Source organism: Lagopus muta, chromosome 2 (assembly GCF_023343835.1).
Source record: "Lagopus muta isolate bLagMut1 chromosome 2, bLagMut1 primary, whole genome shotgun sequence".
NCBI classification, from domain to species: Eukaryota; Metazoa; Chordata; class Aves; order Galliformes; family Phasianidae; genus Lagopus; species Lagopus muta.
This window is the reverse complement of record NC_064434.1, coordinates 34,974,834-34,996,864: the sequence shown is the minus strand read 5'-3', so window position 1 is coordinate 34,996,864 and position 22,031 is coordinate 34,974,834. Positions and strand designations below refer to the sequence as shown.

Genomic DNA, 22,031 nt, shown 5'->3' with positions numbered 1-22,031 from the left:
TTTGCAATCAGATATGTAGGTTCTGATAGGTGCTCAGTAGACCGACTCTCCTGTTTATACTGGCTGTAGGGCAAATATGTGAGAAATAAATATGCTGTGGAAAAAGAGAAGGCTTTTTTGACAGCTAGAAGCAGTTTCTGTGGTCACAGGAGGGACTTATTAAAAATACAGAGTACATGAAACTTGTTTCTGTTTTTATTTTAGATATTGTAATTGCTTGAAAGTCACCATAGGACTTCTGCTCGTTACCTTTGAAGATTTTCTTTTTTTTATTTTGAATATTTTTCACCTGAAAGAGATGATATACATGAAATATGACGTTAGTTTTATGAAAGGATCTCCTATTGAAGCTTATTTTAAGAGCTAACCTGACCATATGTTTCATATGAAATTTTCTATTATTTCTCCATTATGTGTAAGGAATAGAATATGTTCTTTGAGAAGGATCGATGTAACCAGATATATGTTTACGAATCAGCATTTAAAATAATGCAGTGAATGCAGAATATGTCTGCTCTCTTTGGCTGGAATAGAGTTGTTTTTTGTTTTTTTTTTGTAGTGTCTTAATGTGCTGCACTTTGAATTTGTGACCAAAACAGCACTGATAATCCACCAATGTTTCAGCTGGCCTTGACTGACTGAAGGGATATCCTAGCCAACAATAAGCTTTGTACTCAGTAATAAGAGATGAGAAAAAAAGAGGAGGCTGGGAGGGCATTCATAGTTATGGCATTTATCTTCCCAAGGAACCATTATGTGTGAAGGAGCCTGCTTTCCTGGATGTGGTTGAACATGTGCCTGATGATGGGAAGTAGTGAATGAATGAATGCCTTAATGCTGCTTTGCTTGTGCAAACATCTTTTGGTCTCCCTGTAAACTATCTTTCTCTCAACTCAGAGTTTCATCACTTTTGCTCTTTTGATCCTCTCAGCCCATGAAAAAAAACAGTCTAGTACCTGTTAATGCTTCTGAAAGTACAAAATCCTTTTAGTTTTCCCAACAGGGCAAACAGTATTACTAAAACACAAGACATTTCAGACTACTTAAACTGCTGTTGACTCTTTGAGGCTTGCATAAGATGCTATTCAGCCTGAACGGGTCACCTGGCACGTAGGGGAATTGCAAGTTGAGCCATGTACTGGTCACAGAAAAAGTTGTCGGTATGCTGAGAAGTGTAGTCACTGTGATAGATGTTAGTTTTCTGGATCTTTCCTGTGGTTAGGATTTTTTGGTACATAAAGATTCCTTGCACGCCTCTGAAAAACATCATCTTCTCATTTTTCCTGTTTGCTCACTTGTTCTTCCACCTGTGATTCAATGTTTGTTTTCTTGTTGCAGTTGTCTCTGCTCTTGCTCTGTCCCACCTGTCACTCACTGCTGTTAGTTTCCCTTTAAAAATGAATCGTAAGGTACAAAATGAACAGTCTCCCCTCAGTTTGGGCTATGCATATGCTGTCTTATCAAAATAAGGCTTTCTAAAAGCCCCGGTGAAATGTTTGGAGCAAAGTGTCCAAACTTAATCTGAAGGATCCCACCTGGCAAACAGCAAAAATGATAAGAGGGCTTTCAGAGGATTGTTAAGGTTTGAGGAAAGTCTGCTTCTGAGCAGAGTTGTAAATGCTTAAATGTGTTTTGGTGGTTGTTTTTTTTTTTTTTATTTAAACATTGGGAATAAGAGTGGAGTTTGTTTTTCTGTAACACAGTTTTAATGTCAAGGGCAAATTAAGACAGTGTTATCAGTATGGGTACAAGCAGGGCTTCAGCTGCTAGAATTGATTAGCAGTGATCCTACCACAAAGATTAAAAAGCACAGCAGTTTTTAGGTTAATTTTAGAAGCTTAATTACAAAACTGGGCACCTGAACATGTTTGTTTTGGCAAGAAGTGGTCAACAGAGTTTTATCACCAAGAGAGGTAAAAGCATTGAAAACTTCTAATGGAAGTTTTCTAAAGGAAGGACAAGTGCTTTTCTTTCTTTCTTTTCTTTTTTTTTTGTAAAGTTGTGTAAGTTAGATTGTGTAATTTTCTTAGTAGTTTCAAATCTAATAACTATGCAAAGCAACCAACTCTCATTCCAAAAGCCCTATCCCCAGTAGAGGGCTGCTGGGATTGCTCGAGAATACACAAAAAATGCATCATTCTTTGATCATAAACCTACATTCATGATCTGCTCTAAAAATCAGTACTGTAATAGAAGTACTGTACTCCTTGGCCATTGTGTGTAGTACAGCATTTCCAACACATCCCCTATCTGATCTTCTTCGTGCTTTGCTGTTAGAGATGCTGCACTGTAGTGGAGGAAATGTGAATTCAAACTCTGCTGATGAACACCTTTGTCTGATCAGGCGAACTTCATTTTAAGTCAGGCCTTCAAATTTGGGATACTTTTGGCTGACCTTATTCTCAAATGCTCAACCTATTTTGCACATATACCATCCTAAACTAGGTTAACATTTCAGAGTTTTCTGGCTTTGTCAGAAGATTCTTTCTGAAGTACAAAATTCATAAATTCTGCAGTCGGTCCCAAAGGCTGATGTATACTATTAATGATGCTGAGTATTTGTGTGTTAGGATGACCAGTGCCAACGCAAAAATGCAGAGGTTAGTGCTGAAGTAAGGTGACATATAGTTCTGCAGAATGCACAATACATTAATTAATTTGCATTAATAGCAAAAATTCTATTGAGTTGTGCCTCTCAGAATGGCTATAAATAGTATAGAGGAAGGCTGTTAACGTGTACAGAAAAACCATGGAGTTTGAATTCCAGGTTATGGCAAAATAGTGTCATATAATTGATAATTTCCAAATGTCTCTTACTGTAATATCACTTTGAACACTTCTCAGTATTTTCACCCAGAACTGTTGTTGTGCTTCAAAATTAAACTGTATTTCATTCTTGTATTTATTTTAATTGTGTTCTCTTGTTTTCAGGGGACTAATTATTCTTAAAACTAGTGTTGGCAAATGTAATGTAGCAGCTGAGACAAGGCAACCTGTCTGAGATGGAATTTAGAAAAGTTACCTGCTTGACAGACAAGTATCAGTTTGAGATCTAAGAGCAGCAGTGCTCTGCTAGTTGCTAGATGGGAATAAAAGGAATGTATTTAACTTTATCTGCAATACTGTGATTTGGGAGAAAGTCATGGAATTACAGAGTGCTGTGTCTTAGTACATCACAGAATCTTTCTTCAGACTTAGCATTTCATCTATGCTTGACACAGAGAAGGTGAGGAAATCACTAAAAGCAGGATGATGTGATTATCGGGAGAGAAGGGTAACAGAAACTTAGCGGTGAGCAGGGAGAATATGAAATGAAAGAGAATGGCAAAGGAGAAGAATGAGAAAAAAGACCACCTACCTCTTAAGAATTTTAATCAATTTTTTATCAGTGTGGCTGTTTGTTATTTAGGTTTTCAATTTTACTGGGATAGATCAGAAACAAACTTCAGTGGCCTTATAGAAAGAGGTGAAAGAAACTGAGAAAATAGATTGTGATTGAAATACATACTAAGCATTTGAGTCTAGATATGTAGACAAGAAAAGTCTTAGGAAGAAATTGGGAGAGATGTATATTTGAGTTCTTAGAGAAAGCATAGAAATAATTTCTGTTCAAGTTAATTTTTTTTTAATGAACCCTGATGCTTATCACCTGCAGTTGCTGAAAAAGTCACTTTTCAGAGTTTGTGATAGAATGCTTTGATTTCATTTCATTTTCCTCATTTCTGTGGCATGTACGTGGGCTGCTTTGAAATTAATGCCTCCTATTTTGTGTTGGCCCACGACATCAGAGGCACATGTTGGTGGTGTGGCAGTAGAAGTTGAACCTTCCCCCCAGTATTCTGTTACATTTTGATTTAATGTGAGAAATGGCAGCAGAGGGGCAGTCTGACAAAATGGCGTCTGACACAGAAGTGTGTATGGAGGTAAAGTATGGCATTGAATTCCTCCTCTTAGGAAATGGCACCCACTGGCATTTGTTGACACTTGCTGAATGTTTACGAAGACCAGTTGGTGGATGTGAACACAGTAGGGTGGTGAGTGCTGTTTTGGCAGTGGTGACATTGACGGTGGGTGACCTCTGCTGGTGCGGATTGTTACAAGCATGACATGCAGGCTCTTGTTCATTGCTGACAAAAGTGGGTAATGGTGGTGACTATGTTGAAAAGTAGTGTTTTGTAGCTGAGAATTTGCTCTATGGTATTATTTTACTCTCTGTAGCTGTTGTAGTTTCTGTGGAAATAAATAGGAGGCATTACTTTTGGAGCAACCTTTGTAGTTTCCGTAAGCTTCTGGTAATGCTTGTTTTGTTTCAAAGCATGTCAATGCCAGGAAAAGCAAATGATTATTCAGGAAATTTCAAAAGATTATTTTGTTGTCGTTTTCTTCAGTCTGAAACATAATATTAATTATTATTAATAGAAACAGAAAATGTGACATTGCTGTATTACTGCTTTCATCCCACGTGCTGAGAGCAAGCTCATACAAAGGAAGATGTATGCAAGTGAAACAAACCAACTTCTCAGCCACAATTCTTTGAGGAAGCAGTGATCCCTGCATATTTTTTTTTTCCTGCTTTGCTTGGTTCCAAACCAAATAAAACCCCAGTATATACATAAAATCATCTCTCAAAACCCCCTTTTCTTAGAGGCTACATACCTATATAATAATAAATGAAACAGCATGTGGCTTTCTGGGTACTGAAACTTCATCTTCTCTGTAAGTACTTAAAATGGCCCGCAGCAGAGTTTCGTCCCTGGTTGGCTACAGTGCTACTAGAGTGTTTCTCAGGAATAGTCTAAGATTTAACGTTGTTAAAGGATGTTCTTAGCAGCTGTCTGCAGATACTGTCATCCTCTTTTGGAAAACAAAAATGGACGAGCATGGTGAGCCAGTCAGTGGCTTCAGGATTAGGGATAAGGCTTTGCAGCATTTGTTTTTCAATGCAGGTGTTCCCAGTCTGTCTTCTAGTTAGCAAATGTTGGTGTTGCCTCACTGAATTTCAGAAAGTGCTGCTTTGGAAATGTCAGGTGTTCTGCTGTTAATTTAGGAGCCTACAATAGAGGATGAGAGGAAGTAAGGTGGAGTAAAATATAATAGTATATCATAGAGTCCTGTTACAGGGGATAAAGAAAGATTGAAGAGGCATCAAAATTAATATGTCACTTCTTGTCTGTGGCACCAGTGTGGGAAAGGTGGTGTTACCAAGTCAAGTTGTGTTGGCATGTGAAGAGTTTTTACAACTAGCAATCAATTACCATTTAGGTTGCCTGGAAAAGTATTTTTTTTCCAAGAATCATAATGCACTTTCTTTAAAACGCGTATGTTTATTTGGCTTCTCAAATTCTGAGATATTTTTTTCTCTACATTTATGTCACAGGTTATGTGTGGACTCTGTATAAATGAAATCAGGATTCTTTTTTCATGATCCTCTGAACATAAGAGGCTAATGGAATCATAGAATCATCTGGGTTGGAAGGGACCGTTAAAGGTCATCTAGTCCTACTCCCCTGTAGGTAGGGGGACACCCACAGGGACACCCACAGCTACATCAGCTCAGAGCCCTGTCCAGCCTGACCTTGAATGTCTCCAATGATGGGGCACTCACCACCTCTGTGCATCCTGTTCCAGTGCCTCACTACCCTTATTGTAAAAAAAAAAAAAAAAAAAAAGAAAATTTTCTTATATCCAATCTAATGGGACCTAACAATCCCTGCAGTGTACAGTGCATTGTACTGTACAGTATTCTCTCTTCCTGAATACCTGGTTAGTAAAAACCAAAACAAAAAAACAAGTTCAAATTGGATGGGTAGCTCCAGTGTACTGAAGGATGGTGACAACAGAAAAATTAGCAGTCCCAGACTAAATCCAAATAAATCCACATTTCTGTTCATCAGAACTATTTATAATAGAAAATGTCTTCATTCTCCAGTCATCTTTGAGACAGCTCTTCCTGAGAGACCTTGTTTTGACAGGCTTTTTCTTACATGATACTCAATAGCTACGTTTAGATGTACAAACACTAAACCCAAGCAACTATTTTATTTCCTAACTTAGTTCAGTAATAAAAAGTAACGCTGGCATAATGTAGGGTTCTAATTAATGAATTTTTAGCAAAGATACTGAAAATGAGTAGTACTTCTTCTTTCCAGCCCTGGCCTTTAATTTTTAAAATTCTAGCCAAGTTTTCTTGAGACCAGATTGCAGTGGTAAGAATAGATCAAGTGCTTGAAAAAGAATAATTATTTTAATGTTTAAAAAGGAGATAGAGAATTTGAATACATTTTTGAAAATTTTATGCATTAAATCAAGTCAAGATCAAAACTTTGCTGTCATTATGCATAATAATGTTGTAGCTGTTAGATTAAACGTATCATTGTAAACAGATACTGTGACCATAAATCATTCTTCATTGAACTCATGCATGAATTTTTTTTCTTTTAAATCCTTGTAAAACATTACCATGTCTTGAGTTTTCCATTATAAACCTAATTTTAAACTGATGTAAAGCTCACAGTACAGGCTGTCTGTCCTTTATTAGTCAAGTAACCTTATCTGAAAAATACAAAGTGAAAATTCTGAGAGCGTAATTCAGAGATGCAAGCATTTACTTGCATTATCTTTTCTGTTTACAAAAACACCTGACAGACAATGATTTTCCCACTATTAATTTTAATTCCTTGGTTATATCTGAAATTGTTTAAGTTGAAAATACAGGTTTGAAATACTTACGTTGCTATTGGTACCCTAGAAAGTAGGAAAATGTACTTACTCTTGCCCAGGCCCCTGCAACGGTGGTCTTTACATTATGTTCTAAAAATCTGTGTGTGCATCCTCATTCAATCCCAGCTAAGAGGTTTTGTGGTAAATGGAGAGCAGAGCATCTGCTTGGTCTTACCTCATGTTGCAGTCTGGTGTAATACAAGACAGATGCATTAAGACTGCCTTGTAACTTGCAATGTTCTGGTACCTCTAGAGCTTCTCTCTGATTCCCAGGTCTCCTGCTTGATTTGCAAAGTCGTACGGCTGGTAATGCAACTACTTTCTACTCCTCTGTCTTTTGAAACATAGTTTATTGGATGATGAGACTGTAGTGTATTGAATGATGAGCAGGGACAGCTTGGCCAGATGAAGCCACAAGTTGTTATATGCTTGAGTATTTCTTAGGATGTATGAGTAGGATGATGTTACAGAATGGGGAGAGCAACTAGTGGTGGCTTAGGAGGCCTTGGAAAGTGAAACATCAATCCAATAAGGCAATGCTGGGACAGAAGCTTTTGTGTCTGTGGAGATGGATGAACAGGAATGTATATAACTAGTTGTCTTTTTCATAGTCTTTCCTATCTCAGCCCTGTTCCTTGTTCATCCTTTTCATTATTAAATGTTGATATCTATATCTCAGCAGCAGAAAGTGAAAGTCTTTTTACTTATTTTGTAAATATCTCATAGTTTGCGCTTTTTTTCCTATTCTTCTTTGTGTTTGACAAAGGTAGATGTGCAACTGAGAAGTAGCATTGCTACATGTTTTTACATCCCTCTTTAGAACTTTTTTGCTGTATTACATATGAGAAGTAAATTATTGCTGAAGAGTTCTGACTGGGATATTTTTGGTGTTTTTCTGTTCCTCATTTTGTACTTTTTATCTGATAAGCTGCTTACTATAAGGGAGCATGTGGTTTTTTTTTTTTGTTTTGTTTTTTTTTCTCCATTGTGGTTAGTTTGACAGGTGACTGTTTTACATTCTAGCACTAGTTTTCTACTATTCTAGTATTTTTTCCTTTCCCCTGTGTCTCTGAGTTAGATGCTCCTTTTCCCAACCCTAGGGGCACTACAAATTGCAGGTAAGGTAGTTTGTTTTCTACGATTGCCAGAACAGAGAATGCTCGGCGGAATACTATACAGAAGCAAAGAGACTGTATTAAATTTTGTCATGTCTTGTTTTTTTTCCCGAAGGTACTTGTTTCCATACTTTCCTGTGAAGCATGTCTCATGAGAACCCTTTGAATAGCAGATTACCACTGCTATAATTGTCAGTAGAAGAGGCATGAAGTGTTGCTCCTGCGAGAGATGGGGACAAGTAGTTCTCCAAAAGCAGCTGTAGAAGTTGCTGTGGTATTGAATCCTTTATATTTTTCAGGTGTTTGGGTTGTGTAGGTTTTATTCCTATTTACCCAGATGTGACAGCTCTTGAGCAAGGTGTAATACTTGCTAAGGCAATTACAGCGTGAGACCTGAATGTTAGAGTTGCATTGTAAATGAAAGTGTATCTGAAATACTTCAAACCTTCTTTACAGGGAATAAAATCCACGGACAGGTTTTTTTCTTGTTTGTTTGAAGGTCTCTTTAAAGAGCTTTACTTAGTATTTTTTTTCTGAACTGTTTTGTCTGTCACATTTTCACCTTTAAAAAACCCTCACTTTTTATTTGCAATATTTTTTTTAACTTCTTGTGTTAGAAACTGTAACACTAAATAGATAAATTGTCTGCCTCACCTTGCAGTTTGTAATAGCTATTGCAGTGAGAACTGGCAAGTGGACTTGGACCCAACTTCTGGCTTAAGCAAATATTCACATCTCTCAGGAACCTGAGAATGATTACAACTGAAGTGTAAAGTGCTGAAAAACTTTACAGTTGAGCAAGTCTTCCAATTGCATCATTATTGCTAGTGAAGATTAATTATTTTCTTTCAAAAAAGGAAATGTTTTTCCTTTTGTGCCCATACTGTGTGGAATCAGTGGGATTGTATTCAAACTTCTTATTTCCTTAATTTAGTTAACTTTAATTCCTCCTTCTCTGTACTTTATCTGGTACTCGTACTTGATGTAGAAGATTTGGCTTCTTCCATGCCTCCTGCCTTCCCCTCTTCCTGCTTTTATGTAAAAGAAACTGAAGAGGAGAAAAAGTTGTTAATCAGAAGGGTGTACCAGATCTAAAAGAGATAAGTAAATAATACAAAATAGGGTTTCTGAGGATGAAAGCAAGTTCTCTCAAATGTCTTCTGTTCCATTTTCAGTATGTTTGAATAACCTGTAGGCTGTATTTCATCCTGGTTAGTATATTTCTTTTGTTTAAAACAAATACGAAGAATAGCAGTTAATCAGTATTCCTATTTGTAAGCATAACTATTCATGTAATGGACTAGGTATCTTACAAAGATTGGAATCATAGAATCATAGAATTCTTTGAGTTGGAAGGGACCCTTAATAATCATCTAGTCCAACTCCTCTTCAGTGAACAGGGACACCTACAGCTAGGTCAGGTTGCTCAGAGCCCCATCCAACCTGACCATGAGCGTTTCCAAGGATGAGGCATCTGCCACCTCTCTGGGCAACCTGTTCCAGTGCCTCACTACCTTTGCCATAAAAAAAACTTCTTCCTCATATCCAATCGAAATCTCTCATCTTTTAGTTTGAAACCATTTTCCCTTATTCTATCACAACAGATCTGTTGAAGATTCTGTCCCCTTCCTTCTCATGTACTTAAGTTATCTTTTGAAGTCTTCAGGAGTATAAAATCTATTATAAGCAGATGCTTACATTTTAGTTCAATCATGATTTAGGAAAAGCAGGTGGTTCCCTTTAAACACTTGTGAACCAGTGATAATTGTAGGTTGAATTTTTTTTAATACAAATTAATTTTAGGGGAATTATGCTTACTGTAATGAGTAATCTTATTTTTGAGTGATTTTTGTTATAAAAAATGATTTTTACATTTTTTTCAAGTATGAAACACTCTGAACAATATCTCTAAGATTTAGAAATTTTCCCATGGTTCTGTAACTCATAGGAATGGTGCTTCTTCATAAAGACGTCAGTGTAAAAGCCATCAATAATTAACCCTAAGAAGAGTCATGTGAATTGCTGGTGAAAAGGAAGGGGGAGTGTAAGGAGAGCAGAGGCAAAACCAGAAAAGGATGTCTGTGCCATGTAGTAGCTGTCACAGTTAAGATGCCTACATATTACATGCATCAACAGCACTAGCAAAAGTCATAGGAAAAAAATAGAAGCAGTAAAGCCTTGTGTTCAATATTTTATTTTGCAGATAGCCTACATTCAATGCTAAATAAATTATTCAAAATTTAGATTCCCGAGGGAGGCCAGTGTGAGATCTTTTTGTGTGTAAATATCCCTATGATGATGATGGAGAATCTATTTTATAGCTGTGGGTTATTAGAATTCTGTAATTAAAAATTGGAAGTTCATCAACTCCTTGAAATACTTGAGGGAGGCAGCCAGTCTAGACTAGAACATAATTCCTGCAGATTTTAGTCATTTACATCCCAGTAAAATCTGCTGATTTGAGTTTTGTTTTTGAAGGCTCAGAAGGATTTATAAGGATTATAAAGATGCTGAATGAAACCACTGTACATGCAGTCAAACAATGATTTGGACTGAGTTGTCTGTGTTCCCCAAATAGCTGCTCCTAAGCTTTCAGTGCCTATCTTACAGCTGTGTTCTCAAAAGAGGTGGGTTAGGTGCTTGTCCTTGTTTTGACGGTCCTGCTGTTTTGTTCAAGTTGTGTATGCTGACAATAACAAGTGTGAACTGTTAGGCCTTGACGTTTACTCGTGGAATATGAACTTCCTTCGATTCATTCCAAATGTTTTTCTGAAGAAGGAATACAAATAGTTGAATACATGTCTTAAGTAATCCTTTTAATAGATCTCTTTCCCAAGCCATTTTTGTTCTGTGGTAAATCAAAGCATTTTTTCATTGTCTAAGGTGGCAACATATAAATAGTAATTACGTTTGTGCAGCACATTGCTTGAGTTGTTAAAATTGAAACAGTGCTTCACATACTGTACCTCATTGCCAATATAAATTTTAGAAACCATTTTGAAGCGGCTTTATTCCTTGCCGTTAATGTAGCTGTTCTTAATATTTGGTGGATAAATTTAGAAAAAACACATTTCAAATTCAATTTTCAGACTATAATAGTTGTCTCTCGTTCTGTGTTAGAGAAGAAAAACAGAAACATTGTGATTCTTCAGTACGTTTTAGTTCTCTAATACTTTTTTTTGTCCTGTTTTGAAAAGAAAACTTCAAAAATGAAAAAAAAAAAAAAAAGTTAGATGATTGAATACAGTAATAATCTTATTTGGAGAATGAAACAGCGTGCTCAGATTTGTTTCTATGTATAAGCTATGCGTAGATATCTATCTGTATATAAAAAAAGGCCACATCTATGAAAGCACAATCAGAAGCAATCCATGCCAGACCATTAGTACAAGTATTAAATGCAAGATATTTGTCTGTGAGGTCTTCAGAAAATGGGAGAACTAATAATGGGCTTTAGTTGGAAATGCAGATGTCAGCTGTGAGTGCCTTGAATTGTCAACAGTAATGCTAAACACAGGGTAGGATTTCAGCCCGCTTGTTCTTTATTCTTCTCTCAAAATCATTAAAGCTAAGACAGTTGTGACATGTGTTCTGCTATGGCTCGATAAGTGAAGATGTGTGTGGAACGTGTATGCACGCATGTGCTGAATTATTCATCTCCAAGGTGTTTCTTTGGGGAGGCAAATGGAACAGACTGTGCAGGCAGGTAGGCTTTGAACCATATCTCATAGGCAAAGAGAGTAAATATTCTCAGTTTATCTTGGACCAAGCTGCTTATCAACAGTATTCACGTTATTTTTCCTTCTACTACAGTTGTGTTGCAGAAGCCAGATAAACATCAAATTCTAATAGAAAGTATTTTTGTGGGATTTATCATCTGTGCACCTGTTCTTGTTATCTGTACTCCATCCAGCTAGGTGAAGGACTTTCACCGTGCAGCTCACCAAATTTACGAAGTTTTAGTTGCCACAAGGTCAGCCTTAAAGGCGGAATGGAGACTTGTCTCCTGTCTGCTTCATCAGCTGCTCAGGGATGCTGTGCTTCTTCCTGAGGGAGAGGTTCCCCAGTGGGACATACAGCAGAAGACCTGTTATCCTGTTGGACCCCTCTCAGTGCTACCTTCCATCCTCCTGTCTGTGCTGACCTGGAATCTAAGTAACTCACCAACTCATGGCCATAAAGCCAGCAGGTTGTAACTTCAACATGACAGTCTCTGTGATCCTGATGGGCACAGGAGCTACAGTTTGTCTTCTTCTGATGCATCAGACAGAACCTGACATATGACCAAATTCATTCTCTCAGTATCCATAGAGAGGGATCCTGTTGGAACTGTAATTTTTTTCTTTTAGCTCCTTTCAGCAAATAGATCACCTTTCCCCATCCCCCTAAGACAAGAGATATTAAATGAGCTGCACGCTCCGTTTTTATTCATATATTTTGACATATTGCTCTTGTGGTACACTAGGTTCTTGTGTGATTAATGGGTGTGGATTCAGTTGATAAGTTTGTCTGAAATACTGTAAATTTAAATTGAAAAGTTCAATCTTATGTAGTTTTCAAAGGTCATTAGAGATGTTTTACATTTTGAGATTATGTGGAGGATTGTATTTAAAGTTGAGACAGTCTTTTTATGTGTCACATCTACTGCAAGCCCACTTTACACCATGAGTGACCTTGTAGTGTTATGTGCAAAGTTACAACAGGTGGAAAAAAAAATCTCAGGAGAGAGATTGGGTCAACAGATAACTCTTTCCTGATGCTCTTCTAAATGATATTTTGCTTTGGAATGCATTTTAATCTCTGTGAGGGGGAAGTGTAACTTTCTTGCATAGATGGGAAACACATGCTACTTGTTAATTGTGCTTTACTCTATGCTGGCAAACTTACTTTAGGATGAAAATATGTAGAACAGGAATTGCCATCTCATGCTTCAGTAACTGTGCTGTTAGGCACTGCTGACCCTCATCCTTCTCAAAAAAACCCAACAACCAAATAGAAACTTGCACACTGAAATTCAATCTCAAATGCTCAGAGTAATAAAACATCTATGTATTGCTTAAACTCAGGGTCAGGCGCAGGAACGGGCTGCTCAGGGAAGTGCTCAAGAAACAGTGAGATGTTGTACTGAGGGACATTGTTTAGGGGGAAATATTGGTGATAGATGGAGGGTTGGACTGGATGATCTGAGAGGTCTTTTCTAGCCTTGGGATTCTATGATTCTATGAAAAATTATGAAAGCATTGATGTTTTGTTTTTGGAGAACTTCTAAATGCGTGCCTTATACACTAAACATTCTCATCATCTTTTGTCAGGCTCCAGAAATTATTTATTGTGGTTTGCATTGCTTTCCCACTTACTTGCTTATAGATAGATTTTACCACTTGAAGGTTTTGGATGTGACTGTAATGCATCCATTACATATTAACGTTTCTTGTGATTATGAGAATCGTGAATAACAGTAAAAGCCTTCCTCTCCCAGTCTTCTTTTTATTCAGCATGTCCTTGATTTAAATTCAACATTACGTTAATTTTCTTACCCCTAATATGCTATACTTAGCTGGGAATGAAATATTCCTTAACTTTTTAATTCTTAATTTACTTGACTGATGAAGCAATTGCTTGGTAGCATTACTTGTGTTTTCCCATCTCATGTAATCTTGTGTCAGCCTAGCTCTGACCTTTATGTGATAGACCTTCTACTTAACAAGCTTTGGAATAAAAATACATGATTGACAGAGCTGCAGGAAATAATTAGTTTCAAATAGCTGTGAGAAGTGAAAGGATTATTTAAGGGAAAAGAAAGTGATACAGCTCTTCCGTAGAGCATATGAAATCGTCTTGGTTTTTAATTTAACTATGAAGGGGTTGAAATGAAGTCACTGTGCTAAAACATTTCTGAATGAATCATTGTAAAGAAACTCTTAAGAAACTCATCAAAGCTCAAATATTTGGAGTTAATTAGCTTGTTTGCTCTTTCAGACCTCATGAAACATGGCTGTGTGGGAAAGCTGCCTTAGGGAAGGGAGCGTGTCTGTTAGATTTTGCTAAAACTTAGGGAACAGTTAATAAATAATAATAATGAAATTGAAAAAAAGTGATAATAAGTTATGTAAAATAAATCACATATTTTGCAGGAAAAAGAGGTGCATTCTTCAACTGGTTGTTACAAAGATCAGGGTGGTGGTGTTTCCTTTTGAGTTTGGAAAGGGCTTGATTAAACTCACCTGAATCTAACACGGGTGATCACTTCTTCTCTGACTCGAGAGACTTGCCCAGAACATAATCATTCTCTCTCTTACCTTTGCATACTCCTTCAGGATGTCATAGAATGGCTTGGGTTGGAAGGGACTGCAGAGACCATCCAATTGCTGTGCTGTGGGCAGGGTTGGCCGCTGCTAAATCAGACACTAGATCAGGTTGCCTGGTTGGTTTTTTACATTTACCTGCTTGCTATTCTTTCAGAATATTGTCACGTGTTCTAGTGGAGCTTTCTGTCTTGTAGATTCTCCTTCCCTTTCTCTTCTCATTGTGTTTTATGTGGCTTGGTTTCTGGTTTTCTGCTCATCCGTCTGGTGGCTGTGATCTCCTCCTATGCTCAGGGTGACACACATGCCTCTCTGTGCTCATTGCCTTCAGCTTTTTGAAAAATTCTGGTATTGAAGCTGAAGCTCTTTGGGCTTATTCTCTGCAGACAGTGGAAGAGATGGTTTTCCCAAGTTTTTTGTGTGTGTGAATGAGGTGGCAAAATGAGGGATGATTTCATATAAATAATTTCCTGTGCTGGGTATCCTTTGCACTAATGCTGGCGTATGAATTATATGCCTTAGTTCTTTGAAAGGGACTCATTGCATTGAGACAGACTTTAGAATTTTTGCTCATTTTCACGAAATGAAATCCACAGTGTGTTCTTGTCACCATCTAATGTTCAAAACACATTAAATTCCATTATAAGCAACTATTATTGCAACATTGTAGTTAACAAAATACGCAAGTTGGAGATGTAGTCAATGAAATAGGTAAAGCAGGGGCTGTCAAGGTCACCAGGCATAACAGGATCTGTGTGGGCCCCTTGCATGGTTAACGAATACATGAAAGGGGGGCTGTGGAAGTCATCAGGCTCTGCGGGGGCTCCTTGACTCATGACAAACCATGATGAGACATGGCAAGACAAGACATGCCACACGTCTATTGGGCACAGATAACCGTAGCAGGGGTGATTGGTAGCACTGTGATATAAGAGACAACTATAAGAAGAGTGTGTTGCTTGCAATAAACGCCATTTGCCACTCACCACATTGGTGTCATGAAAAGCGTGTGATTTGGCCGGGGCTGTCTGAGCACTTCACGACGGGACATTAATCAGAGGTTGCCGAAGCAAAGGCAACACAACGTGCATATTTAGAATGGTTGTACCGACTGGTTCACTGCATCAGTGTGCAAAGAGTGATGTGAAATTGCTGCTTTGTATCAGTAGGACTGAACTATCACGTATTCTGTGTGTTTCTGCAGCCAGTATTTATTGGCATATTTTCCAACGGCAGCTATAGTTTTCTCTTTCCTATGACAGAAAAGCTAACATATATGTAATTCCTCTTCTTTCTAAATAACACTGTGGTACATTTAAGGAGGGTTTTGATTAACTATGTGAAATGCACTGTTGTTTTGACTTTAAAAATACTAGGAATAAAACATGCTGAATGGTTTCAGAAGAAAACTGTGTAGAAAAGTGTGGAATTGCTATATAACCAATATAACTAAGGCTATTCAATTATTTAAGATTTTTTAGCTGAATTTGCAAGTGTTTAGTTTAATTCATATATGCTTGAATGCATATTGTGGGTTTTTATCTTTCTGTGAACTTTGATTTCATTAAGTCTCTCACAACCTGAGACAAAGGCTTGGAAACCAAATACATGGCAAAAAATGTGTGGTAGTGATTTGATTTGAATGTTTTTTGTCTGTATGATTCTAAATGTGGTGTAAGGAATACTTACTCTTCCAATAATTTGCTAAGTGTCTGGTTTTAATACTGATTTTGTTAATTTGACAGGGGCAGCCAGTTGGAGACTGTGATTTTAATGTTCGACTTTCATGTATAGAGAAAGAGATTATATTTCCACGGCATGAAAAAATGAAGACTGGTCACATTGACAAAGCACAGGAACCATTCAGTGTTCGAAACAAACCATTTTTTGACATCTACGCTTCAAGAAAGGTAAACTCAATTTTAGGTTTTTATGTTAAGGTGCAGAGGGCAAAAATGGCAGTGTTCAGTGTAGGTTTTCCCTACACTTTTTTCCTTTTATTTTATTTTTTTCTAGTTCTCTGCAAGTTCCTCTACTAACCAAGTGTTGAACTTTTTTTTTTTTTTTTTTTGGTCCTAAAGGGCAATTTTGGTTCTACCTATTGCTTCCCAATTCCTCTTTTCCTATATTTAAAACCTGTGTGGGTAACACCAGTTCTTTTATTTGGTAGTATCAAATGAAGATACAGAATCATCAGTCTGAAATGGCTCCTAGCTTATGGGAAGGCTAGAGAGTTATATTGTTCATACTATCCTCTTTTGTATGTAAGAATATAGCTTTCTTTTCTGCTTCCAGTCCTCGTTTGGGGCTGGTATAGGAATCATGAGTTGTGCTTGAACTCCCACGTGCTCTTCAGCAGTGATTACTGAGCCCATGTTGGTTAGCACCTCCACATCTTGCTTATTAAAATGCTGCCCCACATCTTCCAAAGTAGAGCATGTGACTTGCAAATATATATGTGAATTTCTGTATTTCATTGTATACTCTGTTCTTCAGTAAAGTAGTAGTGTAATATTCTGTAAAACAGTTCTATTCTGTGAATTAACTGAATAATACTTTTGTCTAGAGTAACTCTTTTTTGTCAGTGCTGCTGTTAGAAGGGGTCCCATATCTAACCAACACAGTGAATATCCAATTGTTAGCTTCCATTTGCTTTTGTCATTACCTAGAGCTTTTAGCAGGCAATAAGTCTTCCCCCAGCAGGAGCAGTAGTGGAGTTTTGGCTAGCCAGGAGGTGGCTGAAAACTCAATAGAGTGATGAACATAAGTTGGACTTTCAAGAAGCCTGACACAGTGACAGTCTCGGGGAAGTTTGAATCATAAACAATTCTGTCAGAAGGTTGTATGCATAAAGCACTGTGTTTTGATCACTTCTCTGATGAGTAGTGTTGTTTTTTGTATAATTTATGTAACATAATATTGTCACCATTATTAATTTAATGTAAACTTTTCTAGGAGGTAAAAGGCTGTTTGACTGAGGCATGGAATTTTGAGCTTGCAATTGAAAGGAACTTGTAAGAAAGGAAAACGTGATTAAAAATTGGTTTCTTCTATTAATGGTTTCTTGAACCTGTTTCTTAAACTGGAGTTCGAGATTATTTAAAAATCACAGGGAAAACATGCATGGAAGCATTCCTAGGAAACTCTCTGGGTACAACGCATCTGTAAACAAATCTCTGTCAAGTTATATCTAATCATTATTTGACACATGAAGTTGTTGACTGCTGGCAGCCTATCTGCTAAGAGCCGATTGCTGTCAGGAGGTAAATTTCAAAAATCATCAAAATATACTTTGTACTGTAGCTTTGTGCAGTACAGCTTAGAACCAGCCAGAAGATGACTATTGAAAATGTCACCTCCTTCCCAAAAACTAGGAAAAGAAAATTAGGTTCAACTGCTTTATTTTCCTGTCTAAACGAGGTTTCTGAATCGGCCATGTATTGGATTTTAACAGTTCTGACTACAGCATTTTTTCAGTCAGTTTTGGGGCGATTGTGTTTACTGGCCTTTCTCTTCTTAGGCAAATTTTCCATATTTGTTCTTTAAGATAGTGAAGGCCTTATAGTTGATGCTTTATTGTTGGACAGTACTGATGAGGAAAATAAAATACACGGGACTAGAATTTGCTTCATGGTAGATTTATAATTTCGTTTGACATCAGTGTTTGGACATTATCGCAGTGCTTATTTTTTTCTTGTGTCTGTGTCTTTGACACAAGGTTTGATGAACTTGTGAATTATGGGGTGAAGAAGTTTCCTGGCTATTTTTAAAATATTTTTTAAAATGTTGCTACATACAACAGTTAGCCATAAACAGAGAGAGCAGCAGGGGTAGAGTTACCCAGTGCTGCAGAGTGTCAGTTATTTTTCTAGTATTTTAATTATTTCAAACAGTTATGATTTACCTACTCTATGCATATTATAGATCAAGATGGTAAGAAAATAAGGCAACTAATATCCTGGGTTAAAAAATAAATCTTTTCTTTTGTGTCACTTAATAATCCCCCCTCCTATTAGTCTGTATAAAATTCAGTAACTGCTTTACACACCTAGGGCTATGAGGTGTTTCTTTATTTTCTCTGGTGCTTCCTTTTTTCTCTAGCAGTTCTGATGCTTTTTGAATATACCTTGAAACCTTGAAAGAGATGGTGGTGACTGGGCAGTCGGAGAGCAGGGCATCTGAAAGTGCAAGGCACGGATACCTCGTTAGTTTTTATGACTTAATTGAAACATTCAAAATGTGTTACCTGAACATAGCAGTAAGTCTGTGGTACGAGGTAAAACTGTAAGGACGTTGTAACGTGCGTTTGAGGTTCCTGTGCAGCTCAGTGAGCAAATTATAATCAACTTTAAAGTCATCTTTAAAGACGACGATGGAGCACTGCTTTGCTTTCTGCATTTTGGGTTTGAAATAACCACAGACATTTGTATCTTATTTTTTGTACAATATACTTAATATGTTTTAAACAGTCTCTGCCCTGATTTAAAGTGACTGCTGGATAGTGAAATACATTAACTGTCCTACTGACATAACTGAAAACTGCTAAAAGGCTTTAAATACTATCGTTGTTTTTAGTAAGAAAGAAGTTTTTTGTCATTATCTATGTATTGTTTATATGCCCTGTGAAAACTGTAGGCAATCTGAGGTAGCACTACCAGCATTGGTGTGGGGTTGAAATGTTTAAGGGAAACCTTCACAGATTCAGAATTTATTTCAAATCTGTACCTGTTCAAAATAATTGCATTTATAAAAATATGTTTTCAAAATATTCAGACTAGTATTAGACTAATTACTGCTGCTCTTACTTAGATAAAAAATACAATTTTCATCTCATTTGTTCTGTGAACTTGATGAGTTATCTGACTCCTCTAATGCTCCTTGGGATAGTGATGCAAAGAGATTTTTGTACTCAAGACAGCTTTGCAAAAAGAATTTTTAATTATGGTTAGAGTAGACTATTGTTTAGAATTGTTGCCCTGTCCTGAAAAAGAAGTACTTAAAAATCGTATTGCTTTGCTGGAGACCTTTTTACTATGTTTTTTGCAGTCATCTCTGCAGCTATAGCAACAAGTGTACTCATAGCTTTGAACACCTCATTAGTGAAATGGTCAGAACAGGCTGGGTTTCTTCTGCGTCAGTGACAGATGTTTTGATAGGGTTTACCAACCCTGTGTGCAGCACAGCAAGGGCCTGGAGAGAGCCAGGGAATCCTTCCTGGCTTCTAAGTCTGCTCATGTTTGGTGAATACATCAATTCAGTTCATTGCTCAGTGAATACATCAATCCTTCTCCAGAGATGATGCCAATAAAATGAACGCTAAAGGACAGATGAATAGGACTTACTCAGGTAGATCTTTTTCTTGTACTTAATTTTCCATTTGCTTGTTCTTCTGTAAGAACAGTGGGGTCCTTTCTTTTTTTTAGAAAGGATCTAGCAGAATCCTTTCTTGATCAGAGGTCTTTAAGAGACTTCCGCTTTTGAAATATGTTCCCTGGTCTCAGTTTGAATCAGTCAAAAATAAATGCTGCGTACTTTCTTTTCAGGGGCTCACTCCCTCGGTCCTTTCTGTGAACAGAGTTAGCAGGTAGTGTTCCTAATTGAAAGCTGATGTTGACTGTTCTTAGCAGTACCGTGTATGAATAAATGGGTGTTTGTCTAGGTGTGTTGTAGGAAGAATACTGAATAAGGCCAGGAGTCTCAGCACTGTATTTGGAAGTTCTAGCTGTCTACTCTGCTATGAATTATACCAGTGTGGACTTTTGTCTGCATGGGTTTAGTTATTTTCAGTGAAGAAATCACTTGAAACAGGAGTGAATCTTCTTGTGTTATATAATTTCTCAAATAATGAAATAGTTCTTGAAGTTATGGATTTGGATCTGGTATTAACCAGATTTAAGAGTAATGGCTCATTTTTTCCAGTCTGAAAATCAATTGTCTGCTAAGTGAAAAGCACTTTTAAAGTTGCAATTATAAAGTACTATGGCAATGCTTATCCTTTTGCCTTGCCCTTTGTTGTTAGTACTACGTTTTGGAAGTAAGGGCTAGATCTCTGCGATGTTATCTTGAATGTTATTTTAAGAGGCTTTGACGGACTTTTGATTTTTAATGAGATTGAAGTTGGATAACAGTAAGAAAAGAAAGGGGCAATCACCTAGGGGTATGCTATAGGTTCTCCAAATCTCTGAAAATGTTACATTGCTGAACTTTGATATTGATGGAAGTAGTGGCACTAGATTTGTATGCTTTTATAAACAAAGAATCATTGAATGTTTTATTTTTTTAATGTTAGCTGGGAACAGATACAATCTATGGGCACTTTGGCCTTTCGTTGTACGACGAAACTTCCAGATTCTTTTAATAGGGTATTTATGAGCAATTTTGCCTATTTACTGGTTGTCCTGACACTGGCATCGTTTGTCACTTTGGTTGTCCAGCTTGTGTTCCTGGTGTATATTAGTGTGTGATATATGTCCCATTCCACCAACTCTTCCTCCAGTCATGTAAGGATGACAGCAGTTGGTGGAAGAAACTGAGTTTAAGATTTCCTTGATGTTAAAATATTGAAGAATCAAAAAGATTAATGCTTTTTTTGCTGTATATTCTTAGTCTTTGAGCCTTAGCTTAGCCTTCTGTTTGTACGAATATTTTAGGACTTTCAACAGGGAGTTTATCTTCATTTTTTGAAGAGAGGAAGTACAGTTACATAGGGAAGAAAGAATTAAGTTCTTAGAAATGACGCAAATGTTTGGTTTCCATTGGCTAAGCCAATCTGCAGTTCTTTTCCAAAGCTTTTCTGTGTGGGCAGGCAAAGTCTGGATCATTAGTGGAGCCTCATGTCTAGTGTCTGTGCTTTCTGGTGTGGCTGGAAAAAAAAGTTTCCTTTTCTGTAGTCCGATGGAGAATTGTGCTGTTCGCTCCCGATGGAACAATAGGGCTAAAGGTTAAACAATGATACAGGTCAAATGAACAACCTTTTCCAAATGCTAGCATGCTGTATATCAAGGACTTGTCAGTTCTCAGACAATTATCTGATCTTACAATGACAGCTGGTCCTAGAGGGATTGAAATGAAGGTGAGTAATCTCTGTTAGAAGATTAAATGGTCTTTCTGAAAGTTTTCAGTCAAACCTGTGAACTGACAGATCACTCACTTTGTATCCGTGATTCTTCTTGTTTTGTGCTGTTTTTTGTAGAGAGGGCTTCCTTTTTTTTTTCCTTGAACATTTGGATTTTTATTTATTTTTGTAAGCTGACATCGTTGTAGTTAGAAAAAGACTGTTTAAAAATGCTGTACGAATAAGCGTGTAACCACTGGTGTATGCTTCAGAAAACCAAGAGGTTGTATAACCTTCTTTATGAAGAAGAAAATTAAGTGCATGACTTGTTGATGTTGGTGTGAAATTTTTTACAGGCAACTGAGACAGTTATAAGCTAGCATTTGCGTGCTTAAAATTGATTGGATGCAGTACTGAAAAGGGCAGAATATGTGGGCATATCAGCTCTGCATTCAGACAGGAATAAGTTAACTCAAAACTGACTGTAAATGACCACCAAGTGGCCTGTGGACAAAAAACTGGTGAAGGTCTGCAGACCTGGGATAGAATCTGTAGGGAAACAGTGAGTGGGAATGGAGGTGGCTGAAGTGTATATTGTATCTCTGAATCCTGTATCTGGGTGGAGGGAGAATGTTTCCATCTGGAGCAGTTTTTTATGCCAAAAAGACTTATTTCCTTTGGTTTTGTTTTTGTTTTCTATGCCTTCAGGAGTAGCATATTCAGCTCAACTTTCAGTCCTGTGCTTCCTCATGCAGAGCTAGCAGTCACTCATCGATGTCTGGCCTACACCATAGTCCTTTCTCCATCTGTTCTAGCTTTCTGGCCTGGTTATCATCT

General features: G+C 37.3%; 1 protein-coding gene across 3 annotated transcripts in view; it reads left to right on the top strand.

Moving 5' to 3' along the window:
- Positions 1 to 22,031, top strand: part of RNGTT (RNA guanylyltransferase and 5'-phosphatase) — a 196,766-nt gene that overhangs the window by 65,928 nt on the left and 108,807 nt on the right. For all 3 annotated transcript variants that reach the window (XM_048937810.1, XM_048937809.1, XM_048937806.1), the window contains exon 11: positions 15,886 to 16,050. In XM_048937810.1, coding sequence (XP_048793767.1) covers positions 15,886 to 16,050 — 165 coding nt within the window. The remainder of the gene's footprint in view (positions 1 to 15,885; positions 16,051 to 22,031) is intronic.